This window comes from Salmo salar, chromosome ssa15 (assembly GCF_905237065.1).
Source record: "Salmo salar chromosome ssa15, Ssal_v3.1, whole genome shotgun sequence".
Classification (NCBI taxonomy): Eukaryota; Metazoa; Chordata; class Actinopteri; order Salmoniformes; family Salmonidae; genus Salmo; species Salmo salar.
In genome coordinates, this window is record NC_059456.1 from 49,919,056 (window position 1) to 49,942,734 (window position 23,679).

Sequence of the window (23,679 nt, forward strand, 5' to 3'; positions counted from 1 at the left end):
TAGGCATTGGTTTGAACCAACCCCTTTTCTACATTTCTATAAGATCCCCCATGACCCAATTCACAGCAGACTAAGCCAACCCCAGCGTGAGCTGTGGTTGCTAGTGGTTTAACGACTACAACCTAACAAAATTAGCATTGTGTTCCCGATGACGTGAGGACTGATGTCCATACGTTTAAAAGGGCTAATTTCAACATGGAGGTGACAATCGCCATGCTGGAAGGATGAATTTTGACTATACCAGCCAGAATATAGCATGAGTTTATAGTATGGCAACGTGGTAGGAACTTTGAACTCTTATTCACTAAAGAAGTGATACATCCTAGATGTCGAGTTATCAGCAGCAGCTGTAAACGTGCGTGGCCTAGGAAAGGACGGACCCTCTTCAGAACGACAGGGTACTACAACGTATCCGTTCTACCACACAACAACAGGGTACTACAACGTATTTGTTCTACCACACAACGACAGGGTACTACAACGTATCCGTTCTACCACACAACGACAGGGTACTACAACGTATTTGTTCTACCACACAACGACAGGGTACTACAACGTATCCGTTCTACCACACGACAACAGGGTACTACAACGTATTCTTTTACCACAAAACGACAGGGTACTACAACGTATCCGCCCATAAATATTATTCAAAGGACAAGGGAGATCTCTGCTGTGCAACCAAACCTTCCATCTTCGACCAATCTATCGAAGTGCAGCTCAGAGTAAATATATTTCTTGCATTTTCCGAATGGGAGGTTATTTAGAATGCATAAGATTCTGTATTTACGATAGCATAGCTTCATAAGGTCCGATAGAGATCCAATCCTTTTGTTCCTCAGTCTTCCTGCTCTTTCATTGAAACCCAACCCCCTTTCTTTGTGTAACCAGCCGTCATATCGGTTTTGTCCACTAGGGTCATTTTATTTGATGACATAATTAGTAATCAATGCATGATCCATCCTGAGTATATGTAATTCTGTGTGATTATTTAGGAATTGACTAAATAAATAATTAAACCAAATTTTGTATTGCTGATTCAACTTGTTAGCCAGGGTTTGTGAAGATAACCAAGAATTTTAAGACGTTCAGATGAGACTGAATAAGGTGACGATTAATAATTGACTGCTATTGATATAAAAGATCACCAGGTCTTTAAGAGTTTATTTGGAAGACAACAGCTCTATAAACATTCCTAGTTAATTGCATTTACATGATTAGTTTAATCAGGTAATGTTAATTACAGAGAATTGATTTGATAAAATACCATGTTATATATCATTTAATCCATAGTAAAGACACAACACAAGTCATGTGAAATCCATAGGTTCAGGCCAAATGAATTTATTTAAATTGACTGATTTCCTTATATGAACAGCAACTCAGTAAAATCTTTGAAATTGTTGCATGTTACATTTATATTTTCCCCAACATCTCTTTACATTGCGTATGCATATTCGGTGGTCTGATTGTGTCCAGACTATCAGATTCCGAACAAATGCCCATCTGAACCTAATGCAAGCACAATGTGACTTTCGTGCATTCAGATCTAATGCAGCTTGAAGTAACCGGATGACAGAAGTCGCATTTAAGTGCCGGGTGTAACCAAGGCCATAGATGCTACATATCCATTACTTTGAGTATATTATATACCTAAATGTGTTTCTTTCTGTGTTGCAGGGGCAGTCAAGAAATGGAACGGCAAGGCCACAGAACATGACATTCGCAGAGCTGTGGGAGGCCACCTCAAGCATGCCCCTGGTAGAGCCGGGGGGGTGGTGTTTGCCATGCCGTCACCAAACGCCTTCAACAGGCTTGAAAAGTGGGATTGATCTGTTTGTCTTTGTTTGATACATTTTTTTGTTTCAGTTTTCAGAAGTTAAATCCTTTGACATTTTTCATTTTCAGCTAAAATGTACTGAAGTGGTTAAAATGTGATTAACTTACACTGAGTGGACAAAACATTAAGAGCACCTTTTTTACGCTCAGAACAGCCTCATTTTGTCAGGGCATGGACTCTACAAGGTGTCGAAAGCGTTCCATAGGGCTGATAGACCATGCTGACTGCAATGCTTCCCACAGTTGTGTCAAGTTGGCTGGATGTCCTTTGGGTGATGGACTATTTTTGATACACATGGGAAACGGTTGTGAAAAACCCAGCAGCGTTGGAGTTCTTGACACAAACCAGTGCGCCTGGCACCTACTACAATACCCAGTTCAAGGGTACTTAAATATTTTGTCTTGCTCATTGAATGGCACACATACACAATCCATGTCACAGTTGTCGCAAGGCTTAAAAATCCTTCTTTAACCTGTCTCCCCTTCATCTACACGGATTGAAGTGGATTTAACAAGTGACATCAATAAGTGATAATTAGCTTTCACCTGATCAGTCTGTCATGGAAAGAGCAGGCGTCCATAACGTTTTGTACACTCATTGTACATACCATGCACAATTTTGACAAGGTGGAAGATACATACTGAATTTAAACTGTTTTTCATTCTAAGATGGACCAAGATATGTGTTGGTTTTTCACATATTTATCATCGGTTTTGCAAAAGTTGGTTGATTAGCCAGTTCATTGGTCTTCTAATATGTTGATGCCATTGATTAAAAGAGCAGGAATAGGATGCAATGTCCAACCCAAAATATAAGTTGTTTTACTCCAACAATATAATTGTACAAATAAATTCTCAGTTGGTAAATATGAAATATCAAAACCGAATGCAAACCCCTTTGTTGATATGTATTGGCAATAATTAATTTAATGGTAAGGCATGGAATAAAAGAAAATGTATATTTTGTCACGCTGGATGTTTGAAATATGAGTAGGTGATTTGAGTCATGCTTCTCCAGTAGTGGAATAAAGACAATTAGCACTTGAAATTAAAATTGTTGTCATTTAGCAGACATTCTTATCCAGAGCAACTTACAGTTGGTGCATTCATCTTAAGGTAGCTAGGAGAGACAACCATATACAGTGCATTCGGAATGTATTCATACCCCTTCACTTTTTCCATATTTTGTCACGTTACAGCCTTATTCTAAAACAGGTTTTTAGACATTTTTAAAAATGTATATGAAATGTTTAACAGAAATACCGTATTTACATAAGTATTCATACCCTTTGCGATGAGAATCAAAATGGAGCTCAGGTGTATCCTGTTTCCATTGATCATCCTTGAAATGTTTCTACAACTTCATTGGAGTCCACCTGTAGTAAACTGTATTGATTGGACATGATTTGGAAAAGCGCACACCTGTCTGTAAGGTCCCACAGTTGACAGTGCATGTCAGAGCAAAAACCAAGCCATGAGGTCGAATGAATTACCGTAGAGCTCCGAGACAGGATTGTGTCGAGGCACAGATCTGGGGAAGGGTACCAAAAAATGTCTACAACATTGAAGGTTGCCAAGAACACAGTGGCCTCCATCATTCTTAAATGGAAGAAGTTTGGAACCACCAAGACTCTTCCTAGAGCTGGCCGCTCGGCCAAACTGAGCAATCAGGGGAGAAGGACCCAGGTCAGTGAGGTGACCAAGCACCCGATGGTCAGTCTGACCGAGCTCCAGAGTTCCTCTGTGGAGATGGAGAACCTTTCAGAAAGACAACCATCTCTGTAGCACTCCACCAATCAGGCCTTTATAGTAGACTGGTCAGACAGAAGCCATTCCTCAGTAAAAAGCACGACAGCCCGCTTGGAGTTTGCACCTAAAGGACTCTCAGACCATGAGAAACAAGATTCTTTGGTCTGACGAAACCAAGATTGAACTTGAATGGTGGTGGCAGCATCATGCTATAGGGATGTTTTTCAGCAGCAGGGACTGGGAGACTAGTCAGGATTGAGGTGAAAGATGAACAGAGCAAAGTACAGAGAGATCCTTTATGAAAACCTGCTCCAGAGCTCTCAGGACCTCAGACTGTGGTGAAGGTTCACCTTTCAACAGAACAACGACAAGTCTCTGAATGTCTTTGAGTGGCCCAACCAGAACACTGACTTCAAGCTGATCGAACATCTCTGAAGAGACCTGAAAATACCTGTGCAGCAACACTCCCCATCTAATCTGACAGAGCTTGAGTGGATCTGCAGAGAAGAATGGGAGAAACTCCGCAAATACAGGTGTGCCAAGCTTGTAGCGTCATACCCAAGAAGACTTGAGGCTGTAATCGCTGCCAAAGGTGCTTCAACAAAGTACTGAGAAAAGGGTCTGAATACTTATGTAAATGTCATAAATCTGTTTTTGCTTTGTCATTATGGAGTATTGTGTGTATATTGCTAGGGATTTTTTTAAATCCATTTTAGAATAAGGCTGTAACGTAACAAAATGTGGAAAAAGTGAAGTGTTCTGAAATCTTTCCGAATGCACTGTACAATAACACAGTTGTAAAGGGATTTTCCAGTTGAAACAAAAGCAGAGCAGTCGTTGATAATATCAATAAAAAAATCTATCCGGTTTATTACAAGTTGTAATAGGGAAACACCTCCAGAACAGTAGCAGAGAACATTTCTAAAAGACCTTCTCTGAGAAGGTTCTTATATATTTGGGCAATCTACGAATACCAAGTTTTTATAGACAAATGTGAGTGTAAAGGCACGAAGACACCGATAGTGTCTGTCGGCCGAGAGTACATAACACCTCTGAACAGAGAGCCAGTGTAACGGCCGTCGTCAGAATTAGACCAAGGTGCAGCGGAGGATGTGTTCATCATTAGAATTTTAATGAAAAGAGAACACTTTACAAAAATAAACAAAAAACGACAGCCAAACAGTCCTGTCAGGAAAAACTCTAAACAGAAACAATCACCCACAAAAACCCAAAGGAAAACCAGGCTACTTATGTGTGACTCCCAATCAGCAACAACGAACTACAGCTGTGCCTGATTGGGAGCCACACGGCCCAAAACAAAGAAATACAAAAACATAGAAAATGAACATAGAACGCCCACCCAATGTAACACCCTGGTCTAACCAAAATAAAGAACAAAAACCCCTCTCTATGGCCAGGGCGTTACAGCCAGCCATAATGTGCAAACAGAGTGTAAAGTGATTCTACATGTAGAATCTCGCGAAAATGTTGGCAGTCAGACACCCATCTGCGGTTAGTCACTAAAACACACAGTGCTGAACGAACCAGCAGATCAGCATTCGATGCGGTGTATGCACTCCCTAAGTGCTGTAGGATAAATCAAGATACCTTTTTGGTATATTGAAGATAATAGACATGCAAATTATGATAAAAGCTAATCATAAGTGACTAATTACACAAAATACCACTTGTAAAGGTTGTGAACAACCCTGTATTCTTTATGTTTGCCCACATGGTCACATCCATAACAAATAGATTGGATGAACTCTTGACTCGGTTGAATCAGATGTTCCTGAGCAGAGAAGTTTCTACGCCACTGAAAGTAGCGCAGATATGCCTCATCATCCTTGTCCAACTTGAGGAGGAATTCAGCCAGGGCTTTTGCATCGGGAAAGTCATTAATATGGATGAAGGAATCTCCTGGGACAAAGTCTTCATAGTTCTGTCTCGGTGGGCCCAATACCACTGGCACAGTTCCTGCTGCAAGTGGTCCGTTTAGCTTCTCTGTGATGTAGTCTTTGTGGACTGAGTTCTCAAAGGAGAGGTAAAACTTACAGCTGGAGAGTGTTGAGTAGTAGTCCTCATATTTCAAGAACCTTGCATAGGCCTTGCCAAAGAGTTCCACTTTAATATGTTTGGCAAGCTCTCTGTAATAGTTATCCCGTACCTCTGTTCCAGTTGCAGGGTCTTTGTTACTCACTATCCAGCAAACTAATTTATCCTTCTTTGGCAGCATAAAGTCTTCACCCTGGCTTTTCCTTGCGGTCAAACGCCAACGAACAGGGACGTCTGCGTCTTCCCTATAACTCAAGGTCAAGTTGAAAAGGTTATCTAGACCAGGTATCCTAATTGTGTTTGTAGGTGATTCCACGTGATACCAAATCCACTTCTGGAATGGTGGTCGAGGTGATGGAGGCAAGTTGGATAAATCGTGTTTGATGGATTTGTGAAAGATGAGCACACCATCTGCCTTGTTGTACAGAGACCTGTCATCTGTCAGGTGGCAGCCATCAATGTTGAAGAAAGTGGCACAATCGCTAAAATCAAACCTGCGGTTTTCAGGCCAGAACCACAACAGCAGGAGGGGCTTTTCTGGCTCTGGCTGCTTAGACAAGCACCTGTTCTCAGGTCTTTTTGAGTAAGGACCTGGCAAAGCAGGCTCGGGAGGGCAGATCCGAGATGGAGCTGATTTATCGTACATTAAAAACAGCATCAGAAATCCTCCTAGACCAAGAATCGAGAACAGGATGACACGTTCAAATCCAGAAGGCATTGTTGGTCCTGCAAAAAACAGAGAACTTATTACTTTAAGTCAGATCAATCTTGTTTTATTTATTAACAACCTGTTTTGTGTACAGGAAGTATGAAAACATAGCAAATGCAACAAATGCAGAAAGCCCCGAACTGTAAACCACATCCTGTTACACATCAGCGAAGTTGAACCAACTAGTCAGACTAGCTTCAAAAGTACCTATTCTGCTTTTATCCATACCTGTATCTGAAAGACAACCACCTATGAACCCAATAACTGGGGTGTAAACCTCCTCCTTCCAATAAAGAAATGTGCTCATGGCGCCTCTCACTATATACCCACCACCTCAGTTTTGTGTTTAAGTTAATAGTTAACCTTTGTTCTCAGTACAACACAAGTTAATGGGATTTTTACAATGGTGGGTGAGGTGTGCTTTCATTTTTACACTTTTGCTTTACTAATAGTACTAACCTGCAATTCTACTTTGTGTTGCCTTATGCTGTGCTCTTTTGTGTAAAAAACATTAAACCAGACTCGACCTGAGGGTTAGCCAATACAGTAAACGACAATACGTGTTTTTGATTATTTTACTTTCAAAACTGAACTCACTCTGACATTATGAACCTCAGAGGATCCTCTCCCTTCCTATTTACAGACAGACATATGAAACTAAGAAACCATGTTTGCATAGCAAACCTTAGTCTTAGTTTAAGTCTGTAGTTTAATGAGTTAAATAATTAAAGAGAGAAAGATAACGACTCACTAGTCAACAGGTTGTTCTTGTCACAGAGTATTCAGAGTTGCTTGGTGATTATTCTTGCTTTGCGGGTTAATTCAAACACACTCCCAGTGAGAACTGTGCAACTGTATGAGTTTTGCATCTGTCACTTTGGTAGTAATCTGTTCAAGTAAATACATTTGAAACAGTGAGAAGCTGTATCAAATCATCTTCAAAATATATAGCTATTGTTTAAGTTTGAAAAGGAAGAAACACCTGACAGACCCTCTTACAGAAACAGAAACAGGAAGCATTCTCATTACGCTTCAGGGGAAATTAGGGGAGGGGCAAGGTCTTAGCCACAGCCAATGAGCATTCATTTTTGACCTTATCTGACCTGGAAGAACCTTCGATCTCTAAGCATATGGAGAATGACTGCCAAGAAGATCTACTAAACAAACATATCTGATATCACCTAATAGCTGGTAAGCACTAAACCTTTGTGAAATTAATTTGAATACCTGTGTAAAGCCTGAAATTCAGACCTGTTTTATGCTAACATTCCACACTTGGTACTCGGTGTCGTATGCCAAGCATGCTCTTGGCATATATGCAAACACTTCCGAAACTGGTAAAATAAAATAAAATCACATTTTGAACAGTTGCAGGGTGTGGGCATGGAGAGGAGGGGCTGCAACAGGATACATGTGCTACCAGTTTTCAAAGTAAAAGCTGTGTGACTATCGCTCAAACTTGCTAGCTTCCATCAGGTTAGTTATAAAGGGCCACCAACAAGTATTGTTAGTTAGTTAGCTATAGTGGCGATTTTAGCATGTAAATCTTGGTGGGGCCGCCCCAAAGAAATGGGGACTGCATGCCAGTAAAGCCACTACACTACACAGCACTAAACAAAACTTGAATTGCACTATAAGGGTGACAAATGGTGCCTACAAACTGTTAGGGCCTACATAAAGCTGTCCCAACAGCAGAGTCCCAACAGCAGTCCCAACATCTTACCACTGCTACACCTTGCTATCAGCGGAGCCTTGTCTGGCAGCGAAACAGTTCATTCAGCCTCATTTACTGCCTTTAAAAAATATAGAGCTGATATGGCTGACTTGCTTAAACAAATGTGGTTACTACTGACAATTGAGATGTATAAACTATGACATAAGGGGACGACAAGCGGATAAGAGGCTATCCGTAATTTAGATTAAGACATTAATGAGCGAGCTAGGACAGGCATGGTCAATATAACTCTTTGTTCAGCACTTTTGAAATGTACAGCGACAGAATTCAGAACATGGGCCGTTCTTACAGTGTTCTCCCTGTATACCAAGTCAGAACCATAGGATAAAGGGGGCATATAAGCAGACAAGGAAAGCTCTTACAATATTCAATGATTACATTTCTCTAAAACAGGTTATAGGCTACATGTGCACCACCAAGTCTGAACAGTAGGCTAAGTTCTGTGGGGGAGAGGGGGACCAAATTCTTAGGGTGAGACTCATGGGCTACTAACAGCTTACTACTCAACATACCCTTAGTATTACTTTCTTAGCTACAGTATACATATCTCCCTGGCTTATTACATAATTTATGAAGCAGCATGCAATATATATTTTTGGTCTGCACCATTGTTGTGCTGTGCTCACTTGAACAGGAAGGTGGCACGGCGGTCCTTGTGGGCAAACTTTGTCATCCAAGTGTGGTATTCTCTGGATGAAGTCATGCTGCATTGACAGCATGGCCCATGTATTCAACCTTTTCTGGCCCATGGTGTTGCATGTGAATGTTTATCCTTTTAAGCTTGGAAAAGAGACACTTTCAGATAGATTTTTTTTTTTAAATCCTTAAACCCATACTCTGACCACACCAGCAAATGATGTATATTCGAGGGGGGAAAAGACAATTTAATCAATTTTGGAATAAGGCTGTAATGTAACAAAATGTGGAAAAAGTGAAGGGGTCTGAATACTTTCCGAATGCACTGTAGCCCTGTATCTGTGTTATTTATTTCATACAGAATTTTTTACTAATCTTTATTAAGGGTGTCACAAATGTTGGACAACACAGCTGCTTGCACCAGGCTGCCAGTCATAAGAAGTGTATGCAAACAAACCTAGGCTACTGCAGATAGCTAGCGATTTATTGTGGTATATTTTACATTGTGTTTCAGATGTGTCTGATATAGTTCAGTTTAAATAGGTAGCAGGTCTGAATTGATCTGGCGTAGGCTACTAGCTAGCAGCTAGCCAACTAGCTGGCTAAGCCTATATGTCGGCCTAGTAGGTCTATCTGATCGATTTTTTTAATTTATTTATTTATTTATTTATTTATTTTTTTTTTAACAGGTCAGAATTATCTTATTGAAGAAGAACATTTAACAACCTAGCTGAGCCTTTACAGGTAAGTCAAACAAAGACAGTAGTCATACAGTATGTCAGTAGTTGGTATGTCAAACACACACTAATAATCAAGGAGAAGATTATGACCAGGTGTGCATAATGATGGGGAACAGGTGTGCGTCTGAGGCAGAGAGTTGGACTATGTGTGACAATCCTAGCCAAATTTCCTCATCGGCTTGCATGCATCTCCACTATATCAAGGTGTTTTGGTACCTCCCTTATTCACTACACCTTTCTGTGTGCTAACTTCTAGTGACCACAGGTTAATATAGTCTACCAGTCTAGCTGTCTATCCTGCCCTCTATCCATCATTCGTAGTGACAATAGTGGTAGGTCGATCATATGTCCAGATCTGCAATAGGCTAACTAGCAATCATACCACACATAAAAACATTCATAGCTGCATACCTTTTTTATATGAACCGACAAGAACAAATAAGAATAGCTGATAGGCAGCAGAAAGGACACTGAAGACAGTCTGGCTGTATTTTTTTCTTCTGACGCTGTATGAGCTGTCTGTTGCCGATCATCAACCAAGTAGCCTACATGTCTGATTAAAAAAAGTCACCACATCATGGGAAAGCATGCAGTTTATTAGGCTACAGGTTAAATAAGTTATGATGAACTTCACAGTGTGGTAAAAGTGCACAGTGATGAGGGTTGACGCTTCTTTCAATAAATATCGAGGGTCTTATTCTGGTGACATGATGATCGCTAAAAATAATCTTGCACTTTTGTCCGTAATAATGCTATAGCTGCGCTGTATCTGCAAGCTGTTGGCTAGAGCGCACATGCCAATATTAGAGTGGGCACATTCGCTATGCCTACACAACATTTTCAGTGACAAAAAAACATCAGTACTCTATGTATTTAAGAACAGACTTGTATCTGCAACAAGTCAATTTGATGGAAACAACTCTGATGGGAAAATGCTTCAGGGTTTCCTTTAGCTGGTAAATCTCTCAGCCTTGCATTCACCTGCTCCTGCTGCTGAGGAGGTTATATTTTATTAATACAATTTCTCGAGAAAGAGATTTTGTTTAACAAGTAACAGAATAAATCTGAAAAAGATATGTCAAATGTATTGGCACCCTGGCAGAGGCAACCAGATTTCGGGCTAAAATGTCCTGGTACTTGGTAAAGCTCATGATGCTGTTGACCTTAACAAGGGCCACAGGACCAGGGTAGGCAAAAGAGCCCCATAACATCAAATATGCAACCACCATATGTTACCGTAGGTATGAGTTACTTTTCTGCATATGCTTCTGTTTTTCGACGCCAAACCCACCACTGGTGTGTGTGGCCAAAGAGCTCTATTGCCATGTCATCTGACAATAGCACCGCCTTGAGTTTAATAGACGGCATTGGCACTTGGATTGGAACCGGTCCTATGACCACAAAATCAACATTTTACAATGGCCATCTCTGTCTCCAGACTTAAACCCTATTGAAAACCTGTGGTTTGAATTGATCCTCTTTTTTTAAATAACCTTTATATAACCAAGAAAATACCTTTTGAGGTTAGAAACCTCTTTTGCAAGGTGGACAATAGCAATTAGGTGGTACCATGTAGCCTCGCCAACTCAGTGGTTAGAGGGTTCACCTTGAGATTGAAAGGTTGGGGAGTTTGTTCCCCAGCCGAGTCATACCAAAGACAAAAGAAATGGGACCTGATGCGTCTCTGCATCAAGGAGATGGATTGGAGGTAAGGCCATGCGATAGCCTACTGTCTTGTCCAGGGCGTGTACTTGTACATCAAGCTGCCATGCTACAAAAACAGAAGATGGGCTCCTGCTCCTATGAGCCTTTATGGCCAAGGCTACTTAAGGGAGAGTGGGGTAAGTTGAGATTTTTTTTTTTTTACATGGAGCTTCACTCCATCAAGGGAAATATTGTATTCTTTCTAACAAATATATCTACATATATTTCAGGATGTTGTGTATCCCTGGAAATAATCTGAATTCATGTAAACATCGCAGTTTTGAAAACATAGCGTGTCCAAAAAAAAGTGGTCTCTTGGCACAAGTTGAGCCGCGGGACAGGGTAAGTTGAGCCGCCTACCATTAATCATTGCATCTTTTAACACAGGCTTAACGCCTAACAAATACTCACCCCAAGGAAAACATTTTTACTATACTAGCCCACACAGGTACAAGGATGCACTTCACGCTAGGTTTACGACCTCATATTGAAGCTAGAGACACCAACTGATGTATAGGACAATCTTAAAATGATCTATTTTGGTTTAGATACTGAAACCTCTAACACAAGAAAGTAATTTGACTTGGTGAAAAACAGTTTTTAAACTTAACTTGCTTACCACTTTTTTCATTAGGTTTCTTCTATTACAGACTCCATGAAATGATGACCTCTTCCTAACTATTTGGTCAAATTATTCCTTTTGTGTATGGTTTCCTAAAAACAAGGAGTGGCTCAAGTTATGTGGCTTAACTTACCTCGCTCTCCCATACTTACTTTATGTAGCCTTGTCTACTGAGGAAACTATTGACAGCGGCAACATTTTATTACAAACAGGCAAACTGTCAAACTAGACCACCAGGTGGAGCCATGTGTACACTTTTTAAAGATGTGAAGAATCTTCGTTGAAGAATAAACCTGTAGAGGTTCATACAACCTTTAGATGGCAACATTGATCAACATTTACTGAAAAACAGCCATTTTAAATGAGTGCCTTTACAATCGCTAACATCCTTTTGCCCAATCTGTAGTCACATTTTCAAAACTCTCAACACAATTAGCAAAACATCCGTCTGTTGTGGACCATACCATTAAGACAATTCATGTTGTTTTCACAGAATATCCAGTCAATTAACACATTTCTAAAATGCTTACATGTTCATAACATACAAGCTTACCCAATACCAAAATGATGGATCTTTCTTCTCTTATTTACAAATGCTTGCACACAGCATGCCAGAAATGTAGACCTAATGTGGAAAACCTTAAATATAGTATAAAGTCTCTACTTCTGCAACAACAGCAGCTCAAAAGCTATATTGAAACAGCTGAAAAGCATTTTTGAATGAACAGATCATAGAAATATTGAGAAATAGCTGATTTACTGTAGGTTGTGTAAAATAGACCAACCACAGCTGATTCCAATCTCCATCGGAGACAGCCAGGTGTTGAAGTTCTTTCAATTGCATGGACATACACAGTACAAAGAGGAGTCTTTGGACTGATTTTGTTCAATCTGGATACAGAACAGCACAGAGGAGCAGAGAGAAAAAGGACAGGAATAGCTGGACCAGGAAGAGGAGTAGCTGGACCAGGCAGAGAAGTAGCTGGACCAGGCAAAGGAGTAGCTGGACCAGGCAGAGGAGCAGCTGGACCAGGCAGAGGAGCAGCTGGACCAGGGAGAGGAGCAGCTGGACCAGGGAGAGGAGCAGCTGGACCAGGGAGAGGAGCAGCTGGACCAGGCAAAGAAGTAGCTGGACAAGACAGAGGAGTAGTTGGACCAGGGAGAGGGGTAGTTGGACCAGGCAGAGGAGTAGTTGGACCAGGCAGAGGAGTAGTTGGACCAGGCAGAGGAGTAGCTGGACCAGGCAAAGAAGTAGCTGGACAAGACAGAGGAGTAGTTGGACCAGGGAGAGGAGTAGCCGGACCAGGGAGAGGAGTAGCCGGACCAGGGAGAGGAGTAGCCGGACCAGGCAGAGGAGTAGCCGGACCAGGCAGAGAAGTAGCCGGACCAGGCAGAGAAGTAGCCGGACCAGGCAGAGAAGTAGCCGGACCAGGCAGAGGAGTAGCCGGACCAGGCAGAGGAGTAGCCGGACCAGGCAAAGAAGTAGCCGGACCAGGCAAAGGAGTAGCTGGACCAGGCAAAGGAGTAGCTGGACCAGGCAGAGGAGTAGCCGGACCAAGGAGAGGAGCAGAGGAGTTGTTGGACCAGTGAGAGGAGTAGTTGGACCAGGCAGAGGAGTAGCTGGACCAAGGAGAGGAGTTGTTGGACCAGTGAGAGGAGTAGTTGGACCAGGCAAAGGAGTAGCTGGACCAGGCAGAGGAGTAGCCGGACCAGGGAGAGGAGCAGAGGAGTTGTTGGACCAGTGAGAGGGGTAGTTGGACCAGGCAGAGGAGTAGCTGGACCAAGGAGAGGAGTTGTTGGACCAGTGAGAGGAGTAGTTGGACCAGGCAAAGGAGTAGCTGGACCAAGGAGAGGAATATCTGGACCAGGCAGAGGAGTAGTTGGACCAGGACAAGGGAGAAGGAGAGGTAGGCGGAGAGGGAGAGGAGTAAGAATGTGAGGGGGTGTTCAAAGGAGAGTAAGAGCTGTTGTCACTGATGAAATAAGAGACACCATCATAGACCATGTGATAAACCATGGTCTATCACTGAGAGAGACTGGTGAAAGAGTCCAGCCTAATCTCAGACGGTCAACCGTGGCTTCCATTATCCGTAATTTTCAACAAACCAACAGGTAAGTAATGCATTTCCCAAGGGCTTCTTCTATCATTACTGTTGCTATGTCCCACAGTAACTGTAGGCCACCAGTCTCAATGCAAATACATATGTAGTATTTTTGTTGTTCTAAAGGACGCAACGTCTTCCTCCCTCTGGGGGAAGAGGAATGCTCCTCAGTGAAGACCAAGAGCATGCCATTGTAGGATTGGTTATTGCTGACAATGCAATAAAACTGAGAGAAATTCAGACCAGAATTGTAGAGGACAACCTGGTATTACACAATGTGGAAAGCATCAGCCTGACTACTATTTCTCGGACTCTGACCAAAGACAGAGTTTGAATGAAACAGTTGTACACAGTTCCTTTTGAATGGAACAGTAAGCGGGTCAAGGAACTCCGGCACCAATATGTCCAGGTATGGTGTCTATCCAATATGTCTTGTTCTATAGTGAGTTTTACACTATGCTACTCCACATGTAAACATGGGTTACAGTACATACAGTAGGACATACTGAAAAGCATTTACACATACTGTGTTTGATTTCTTTCAGAGAGTCATGGAGTTGGAGGCTAATCAAACCCCACATTAAATCACTTATGTAGACGAGGCAGGGTTTAACCTGGCAAAAACACGTCGGCAGGGAAGAAACGTCATCGCGAAAAGGGCCACCGCTGACGTGCCGGATCAGAGAGGAGCAAATATCACAATGTGTGCTGCAATCTCGAGTGCTGGTTTGGTCCTACAGAAAATCCAGATTGGTCCACACAACACTGAGCGCCTTCTTTTGTTTTCAGATGACCTCTACCAACAACTGGTGCCAGAAGCAGAAAGGGAACAGGTGGGAGGAAACATGAGGACATTTGTGATTGCATGGGGCAATGTAGCATTCCACCATTCACATGCAATCACAAACTGGTTTACAGCCCATCCAAGAATGGTTTGCCTTTTCCTCCCCCCTACTCACCTTTCCTCAACCAAATTGAGGATTTTTTTCTGCCTGGAGGTGGAAAGTGTATGATCATCGACCACATGACCAAATGTCCCTCCTGGATAAAACGTATGCCGGCTGCAGAGACATCTCAGCTGAAGACTGCCAGGGGTGGATAAGGCATGCCAAGCGTTTATATCCAAGGTGCATAGCGAGAGACGACATAAGATGTGATGTGGACGAGAACATGTGGCCAAATGCTGAAGATTGTATAAATTAGAACAGGACTTGATTTTTGTGTTTTTTCCCTTCTATGCATTCTTTACTGTAATTGTTAAATTTTTACACATTTGGAACCAAAGGCCATGTATGTTGGATTTTTTGTTGATCACTGGCAGCAATTTATTGTTGCTAATAAAGCTTTTACTGCAGCAATTCTGTCACTTTTTTTCTGCTGTACATTCTATAAAGTAAAGATGACTCATTCACTTTTAGATAGTATGTTGCCAAAAAAGCACACATTCGACACTCAACCAAAAAATGGGTTGGGTGGTTTCCAGTAAAAGGAAACTGAATTATAAAAAACGATGGGTTTTGTATCGTCTATTGTATGCAGGTAGAACTGAGACATGAAAAGTAATGCAGTTTTTGTAATGCCATCAACTTTTAGTCAATCATAGCACAACAACTTTCAAAATACTATTTGTTCGTCTTGGATAGAAAACGTGCTAGTGTTTTGACAGAGTGATTAGATATTGAGTCGGGTTTGCCGTGTTTTGAAAGAGTTAGTGTATATTGAGTTTTTTGGCATTTTGAAATGTAGATTTGGTATTTACAGTTGAAGTTGGAAGTTTACATACACCTTAGCTAAATACATTTAAACACAGTTTTTCACAATTCCTGACATTTAATCGAAGTAAAAATTCCCTGTCTTAGGTCAGTTAGGATCACTGCTTTATTTTAAGAATGTGAAATGTCAGAATAGTAGCAGAGTGATTAATATCAGCTTTTATTTATTTCATCACATTCCCAGTGGGTCAGAAGTTTACATACACTCAATTAGTATTTGGTAGCATTGCCTTTAAATTGTTTAACTTGAGTCAAATGTTTCGGGTAGCCTTCCACAAGCTTCCCACAATAAGTTGGGTGAATTTTGGCCCATTCCTCCTGACAGAGCTGGTGTAACTGAGTCAGGTTTGTAGGCCTCCTTGCTCTCACACTCTTTTTCAGTTCTGCCCACAAATGTTCTATTGGATTGAGGTCAGGGCTTTTGTGATGGCTACTCCAATACCTTGACTTTGTTGTCCTTAAGCCATTTTGCCCCAACTTTGGAAGTATGCTTGGGGTCATTGGCCATTTGGAAGACCCATTTGCGACCAAGCTTTATCTTCCTGACTGATGTCTTGAGATGTTGCTTCAATATAGCCACATAATTTTCCTACCTCATAATGCCATCTATTTTGTGAAGTGTACCAGTCCCTCCTGCAGCAATGCACCCCCACAACATGATGCTGCCACCCCCGTACTTCACGGTTGGGATGGTGTTCTTCGGCTTGCAAGCCTCCCCCTTTTTCCTCCAAACATAACGATGGTCATTATGTCCAAACAGTTCTATTTTTGTTTCATCAGACCAGAGAACATTTCTCCAAAAAGTACGATCTTTGTGTGCATTTGCAAACCTTAGTCTGGCTTTTTTATGGCTGTACAGCGGTATGGCGGTACGTTCATCTCTAGTAGACAGAACGTGTCTCCTTCCTGAGCAGTATGATGTCAAAAGACATCAGGAAAAAAAATGTAGACACCACATGTCTGGTTCATCCTTTGGAGCAATTCCAAACGCCTGAAGGTACCACGTTCATCTGTACAAACAATAGTATGTTTATACTTGCGTACTATTGTTTGTACAGATGAACGTGGTACCTTCAGGCGTTTGGAATTGCTCCCAGGGATGAACCAGAAATGTGGTGGTCTACATTTTGTTTCTGATGTCTTTTGATTTTCCCATGATGTCAAGCAGAGGCACTGAGATTGAAGGTAGGCCTTGAAATACATCAACAGGTACACCTCCAATTGACTCAAATTATGTCAATTAGCCTATCAGAAGCTTCTAAAGCCATGACATCATTTTCTGGAATTTTCCAAGCTGTTTAAAAGCACAGTCAACTTAGTGTATGTAAACTTCTGACCCACTGGAATTGTGATGCAGTGAATTATAAGTGAAATAATCTGTCTGTAAATAATTGTTGGAAAAATGACTTGTGTCATGCACAAAGTAGATGTCCTAACCAACTTGCCAAAACTATAGTTCGTTAACAAGACATTTGTGGAGTGGTTGAAAAACGAGTTTTAATGACTCCAACCTAAGTGTATGTAAACTTCTAACTTCAACTGTAACGAAAAAAAAAGTGGTTTCGAGCAGAAAATTTACTATTTGGCTAATTGTGTGATGTAGGTGTGTTGCTGTGTTAAGAAAAAGTATCTTAAGTATAGGTAAACTTTTGTTAGCAATTGTTAAAAAAACTGTTGTAACACAAGAGTGGAGCTTTATACAGGGAGTACCTGCACCAAGATCAATGTGCAGAGGTATGGACATGAAGGCAGGGTAAATGTAACGAGTGCGCTGAGTCAGGAAGCAAGTTGAGGGAGTGAGTGTTTTAATAAATAAAACAATAAACACAAAACACAAACAACGCACCAACATGAAACAGAGTCAATAACACCTGGGGAAGGAACAAAAGGGTGTGACATATATAGGGAAGGTAATCATGGAGGTGATGGAGTCCAGGTGAGTGTCATGAGGCGCTGGTGCGCTTGACGATGGTGACAGGTGTGCGGGATAATCAGCAGCCTGATGACCTAGAGGCTGGGGGGGGAGTATACGTGACAGTACCCCCTCCCCGACGCGTGGCTCCAGCCGTAGGATGCCGAAAAATGGGGCGAAGCCTGTCTAGCCGGCTGGGGCGCGGGAACCTGAAAGACCGGCTGAGGCATGCAAGCACGAGCTCCGGCGGAGGCATGAGAGCCTGGCGATCTGGCTGAGGCATGAGAGCATGTAGTGGCTCCCGGACCCGACGTCATTTACACTGACACAAAAAAAAACTAAGAACACTTCCTGATGCTTCCTTAGGTGAGGTATTATTCTGTAACGAGTGCACTGAGAGTCGGGAAGCAAGTACAGGGAGTGAGTGTTTTAATAAAACACTTCCCCAGGCGTTATTATTTCTGTTCCTGTTAAATGTCGGTGCGCTGTTTGTGTTTCTTGTGTATTCACTCCCTGAACTTGCTTCCCGACTCTCAGCGTACATCGTTACAATGGTGCTACGATGCTCCGAGATTCATACTTTTAATTCACACTTTGTTTTACCCACAATTTTTACCACAAGGACAAGTTATAAGATGAATAACTGCCTTAGTGGAGCACGTAATAACACCTTTGATTGGGGTCTGTTTGAGGGTGTTTAAGGATCTACATTTATAAGTGCCATTGCACTGCGCACAGCCATTACACTTGTAGTTTCCATCCAGTAGGGGAGCAAATAAACGTTGTGCAGAGATATCTTGGGGTGGTAAATCAGAGTTTATCAATTGATCTCTGAGATTTCTGCCCCGCGAGAATACGATCAAGGGAGGGTCCGAAAACACATCACCGATACTGTCATCGGAGCTTAGAATGTGCCAATGTTTGTGAATGATTCCCATAATTTGTTCAGAGCACTTTGAATAGCGGGTAGTTAGAACGCAAGAATGCTTCTTTTTGCGAGACTGTCTCCTTTAATTTTTCAAGTGATCTAGTCCGCTAGCCAGCACCTCACCTAAATTGGTGTGCGTTTCTTTCGCCTCTAGATTAAGTATACTTCACACCACTTTGTTCAGGACTTACTGTAACAAGAAAGTATTTACACCCCTTCACTTATTACACATTTTGTTGTGTTACAGACTGAATCACACAATACCCCATCTACACACAATACCCCATAATGACAAAGTGAGAGAAAAAAAGGATTTAGAAATGTTTGCTAATTTATTGAAAATGAAATACAGAAGTATCTAATTTACATAAGTATTCACACCACTGAGTCAATACTTTGTAGAAGCACCTTTGGCAGCGATTACTGCTGTGAGTCTTTCTGGGTAAGTCTCTAAGAGCTTTCCACCCCTGGATTGTGCAACATTTGCCAAATATTGTATTATTCTTTATAAAATTCTTCAAACTCTGTCAAATTGGTTGTTGATCATAGATCTGGTGGAAATCAGACTGAACGACTGATGTTTTCCTCTAGGATTTTGCCTGTGCTTAGCTCCATTCCATGTATTTTCTATGCTGAAAAACTATCCAAAAACATGGACATAACATGATGCAGCCACTAGGGATGTGGCGGTCACAAAATGTAGTCAGCCGGTGATTGTGAAGCAAATAACTGTCGGTCTCAAGGTAATTGACATTAATTAACCTAAACACATTTAGCATCTCCTGGCTTCCACAAGCCACTGATGCAGACCTTTGGAACATGTACATTTAAAAAAAATGCTAATAAATACATGTAATATAGCCTACACCTTCAAAATAAATCTAATATTTATTTTAGACAGGTCTAAAGAAGCATGATATGAAGAAAATGTAGTCTATTTTAGAAGAACAGAATAGCATACTCTGAGTTGTCCAGATGTGGCTATGCCAAATGGCTGTGGGCTACAATAGTTCATTTAGCAGACAAGATTTGCTTAGAATTCTGTGGCATTATTTAATATTATTTTATAGTATGAAGAATAGAATTGAACAAAGCTGAATAAAATAGAAAGGTTATTTTCTCTAAACGATTTGAGGGAGTGATTATGTGTTGAATAGTTAACAACGAAATAGGTACTCCTATATGCTTCATTTAGAGTTATTAATGTAACTTTAGATGTTCTACAAACATTTGGCTATGCGTTTAGATTTTTAATACTTTGTAAGGCTGCATGATGCGACTCTAAATGATGATTTGAAAAAAATCGCTTGAAAGACATGAGATCTGCTTTGTTTTTTGGACAGGCTGTACACACTTCTCGTTCACAATTTGACAAGCACTTGATAATGTCTCAAATTTCACGGCGGCATCCCCTTTGTGTGGCTGTAATGCACCATAAAAAATATGTATTCCTTTTGCGGCCAGTGCCCTTGGCCCGGAGTGCCGCATTGTGCCCTTCTCTGTGAGTGCTGCGCTCTCACTCACATGGCTCTCCATCACGATCGGGTCTTTCTCACAGGCTACTCCTTCGACAAACGTGATACCTAGTCAGTTGTACAACTGAATGCCTTCAACTGAAATGTGTCTTGCACATTTTACCCAACCCCTCTGAATCAGATAGGTGTGGGGGACTGTCTTAATCAACATCTTCAGCGCCCAGGGAACAGTGGGTTAACTGCCCCTGTTAACTGCCCCCAAAGCCCAGATTTTTACCTTGCCAGCTGAGGGATTCAATCCAGCAACCTTTCAGTTACTGGCCCAATGCTCTAACCACTAGGCTACTGTGGATGGTTGTGATTTGATAATGTGGGAAAAAGATGGAGAACATTCAAAGTAAGGGGGAGATACCACATATCAGGAGAAAAAATGTAAGTTTTATTCCACATTTTCCACATTTTTGCCAGTTTTGTGAAAAAAGTTTTCAATATGTCCTGCTGCTACAACTGCACCCCATGTGTAGAAGGGACCTTCACTACCAGAGGTAAGTCTTGCGTCAAGACGTTTCTTCTTTAGTTAATTTTGTCCTATGTACTCTATTGCTCCAATGCTTCTATTAAACCTGTTATATTATTTGCCTGTATGTTGTCGAATCTCATATCTCTTTTATGCACTTCACACCTGAATATGAAAATGTATCCCAACAGTGGCAAGTATAATATCTTACCATGTTTCCCTGCTTCTCATAGATCAGCACGACTGTTGCAAGTGTTCAAATGGCACTTGGTCCCTTAAGGGGTGGACCCATTGCAAGCCAGGTGGAACGACGGTCATTCCATTGCCCTGGTGGCTTCGGCAAATGTTTGAGGTGGTGCTACTGTTTATCATCTTTATTATTTTCTTAGTGCACAAAGAATATCTGCCCATGAAAAGAGCTGAAGTTAAAATGTTCTGTGTCGGCTGTGCTACCAGTAAGTTTTGCGAGTGTTATTTGTTTCATAGGCAAACCGAGCCTCCAACTCGGTCGAGCTCGCCAGACCATGTACGGCTTGGGCGTCATACTGTGTCTCCTGTGTTCTAGTCAAGGCCTTCTGCACGTTCCTGGCCTCTCTCGCCTTCGATCGAGAGAAACAGGAGCGCCTTCATTACAAGCCTCCAGTAATCATCACTCGTCACTGCTGTCCAGGGGGTAATTTGCACCCTCTTGCTGATCGTTGACTATCCCAAGGTAGGCAACACAACATCCCCACAGAGTATGCAGATCCAATACCAGTGTGATGTGGGCCCCAAGTTCATAGGTTTGGGTATTATGGTGACCTACAAAGCCCTGCTTGCCTTGGTCCGCTTCCTCTTGGCCTTCGAATACAGGAAAGTCCCACAGAGTTCAGCGAAACAGGCTACATTAGCTTTAGCATACTAATGTACCTCTTGTGTGGGTGTTTTTCATCCCCATCTATATCTTCAGGCATGAACAGAGCGCCACCCTCCAGGCCACTTCAATTCTAGTCTCCAGCTATGGCATCATCTTCTGCCACTTCCTCCCCAGGGGCTATGTGGTAGGCCTACTCTGCACTGGGTTTGAGGGAGGGAAGTTAGATGCTACTTCCACAGACTGGAGTCGGCACTGAGATCAGAAGGCCATAACCTCCCTCAAGGGTCTGACACCCCTCGTAGCTCCACCTCAACTGTAGACAGGGCCATTGGGCCCAGTCACCCCAACAGGGTCGGAGGTGTTCTTTATGTCGCCCCAACTTCAATTTGACTGCATGTCCTGATCGGAGCACATACAGTAATAACTACTATAGTTCCCAGAAGACAACAGCGCCTATCTGCCTCTAAGTTAAATAAAGGCAACATATAAGCAGTGGTGGTTACAATATCAGCATACAACTAATTCTATGTAGAAGAACAATGCTATTTCAGTTACTTTTTATGTGTTGATGGAGCCATGCTAAGAGGCTAAGGGAATAACACAAATAGGCTAATCAACAGAAATCATCAATTCTGCCATAAGGAGGAAGTGATGGAGGTTAATGAAAATATACAAGGCAAGTGGCAACAACAGACCTTTCACAGGCGAAGCTCCATCTGCTCCCCTAACAGAGAGGTACAGAAAGCTGTCGTGACTTTACATTCATTAATCTGATGACTGTTACTTATTTAATCCAAGAAGAAGAAGTTGTTTAGAGAGTTAACATCTCCCGAATTAAACTCTATAAGGTCTTTACCCATTTCATCTATAATCATTACCTCTAATCATATCCTAATTCGTAACCTCATGCATCTGCAAAAAACCCAACCTTACTCATGATTCAGTAACACACCAATTTGTTTGATTATTTATTTACTAGCTAATTAAAATGTACAAAACAGGATAACATACACACATAATACATGAAGAAAGGTCGCTAGTGGACTGACAAATATATATATATATATATGAGAGAGAGAGAGAGAGAGAGAGAGAGAGAGAGAGAGAGAGAGAGAGAGAGAGAGAGAGAGAGAGAGAGAGAGAGAGAGAGAGAGAGAGAGAGAGAGAGAGAGAGAGAGAGAGAGAGAGAGAGAGAGAGAGAGAGAGAGAGAGAGAGAGAGAGAGAGAGAGAGAGAGACTTATTGTGGATACATTCTAGAACCGTCCTCACATTAATCATATACCTTGCACACGAACACCACCTGTTTGGAATAAGAAATCATGAATGTATTTACGTGTTAATGTCATTCGCCGTTTCTCTGTCGGAATGAGCCCTCCTTCGGAAGAATGTTGGTTTGGCCTTTCAGCGGCACGCTAGTAAGGCTCGGGTGTCAAAAAGGGGGGTTCCCACCTTTTCTGTCTTCTTACTTTCACACCCTAATCTGTTTCAACTATCTTTGTGCTTGTCTCCACTGACTTAGTCTGGCTTTAATTCCAATTGGTCTAATTATTAATTGATATGTTGGATTCACATCTTCATCTCAACCAAAAAATCTAAATTAAAGAATAGGATCAAATCAAACTTTAAACGGACTTTAAATAAAGTTTGATTTGATTTAGTCCTATTCTTTAACTTATATTTTTGGTTGCGTTGACAACCAAACACAAATCAGTATCACTAAATATACATTTTGAAATCAACCAGATCTTGAAACCTTAGGCCTGTTGTATTGTATTTTAGTTTAATTCTGGGATAATTGAAACAATAGCTGTTGATGACTTTGCAAATGCTATATAGGCCTAAATAGCATCATTGATGATATACAGTATGAGTGATTAAAGTATGGTTACATTTAATTTGCTCTGTTAAACCTATCCTTTGGAATGACTTCGATAGCAACAGTGAATCTATTTAGTTGAAGTGGAGACCTCTCAACAATCATTTTCATGATAGCACATTGGTAATAGTCAGTGACAAATATCATAGCGAAGCAGGGATGTACTGGGTTAAAAACCTGGATGGGAAACCAAAGGGTAGCTGTAGATAGATACATTCATCAGTAGGAGGAGCTGCCCAGCCTATAGTTTGTTTTCTGATAGTGGATATAATGTTGAAGATCTGACATTGTTTTAAAGGTAGAAATTCAACATATTTTATACAAGGTTTGTCTATGTTGAAATTTGGTTACCATGATGACATAATCCTGTGGTTGAAATGCCAGCATCAAAACAACAAATCCAATGTATTTTCCACCTAGATTCCACATCACAAAATACATTGAACAATGA

General features: G+C 41.4%; 2 protein-coding genes across 5 annotated transcripts; one reads left to right on the forward strand and one right to left on the reverse strand.

The window, feature by feature from the left end:
* Window positions 1-4,292: 4,292 nt before the first annotated feature.
* LOC106571727 (4-galactosyl-N-acetylglucosaminide 3-alpha-L-fucosyltransferase 9) lies at window positions 4,293-7,374 on the reverse strand. 2 transcript variants are annotated; one of them, XM_045695818.1, is made up of 2 exons: window positions 6,581-6,885; window positions 4,293-6,369 (listed from the first exon to the last, which is right to left on the reverse strand). In XM_045695818.1, exons 1-2 carry the CDS (start codon window positions 6,657-6,659, stop codon window positions 5,261-5,263), a joined length of 1,188 nt encoding a protein of 395 aa, XP_045551774.1. In that variant the 5' UTR covers window positions 6,660-6,885; the 3' UTR covers window positions 4,293-5,260. The 2 variants fall into 2 exon arrangements, with proteins under 2 accessions (XP_045551774.1, XP_014000604.1); XM_014145129.2 differs by lacking the exon at window positions 6,581-6,885 and adding an exon at window positions 7,104-7,374 and having other exon boundaries at window positions 4,298-6,369.
* Window positions 7,368-15,245, forward strand: LOC123727282 (calcium-binding and coiled-coil domain-containing protein 2-like). 3 transcript variants are annotated; one of them, XR_006759197.1, is made up of 4 exons: window positions 7,368-7,543; window positions 9,413-13,901; window positions 14,018-14,300; window positions 14,437-15,245. XR_006759197.1 is itself a non-coding variant. In XM_045695820.1 (2 exons), exon 2 carries the CDS (start codon window positions 12,632-12,634, stop codon window positions 13,532-13,534), a length of 903 nt encoding a protein of 300 aa, XP_045551776.1. In that variant the 5' UTR covers window positions 7,368-7,543; window positions 9,413-12,631; the 3' UTR covers window positions 13,535-15,245. The 3 variants fall into 3 exon arrangements, 1 of the variants encoding a protein (XP_045551776.1); XR_006759196.1 differs by having other exon boundaries at window positions 9,413-14,300; XM_045695820.1 differs by having other exon boundaries at window positions 9,413-15,245.
* Window positions 15,246-23,679: the final 8,434 nt, after the last annotated feature.

Excerpts from the sequence above, each read along its gene's own strand:
- LOC106571727 (XM_045695818.1), bottom strand. The coding sequence starts at position 6,659 with ATGAGCACATTTCTTTATTGGAAGGAGGAGGTTTACACCCCAGTTATT. Across the intron at positions 6,370-6,580 it reads TGGTTGTCTTTCAGATACAG|GACCAACAATGCCTTCTGGA; the intron begins GTATGGATAAAA and ends TGTTTTTTGCAG.
- LOC123727282 (XM_045695820.1), top strand. The coding sequence starts at position 12,632 with ATGGACATACACAGTACAAAGAGGAGTCTTTGGACTGATTTTGTTCAA.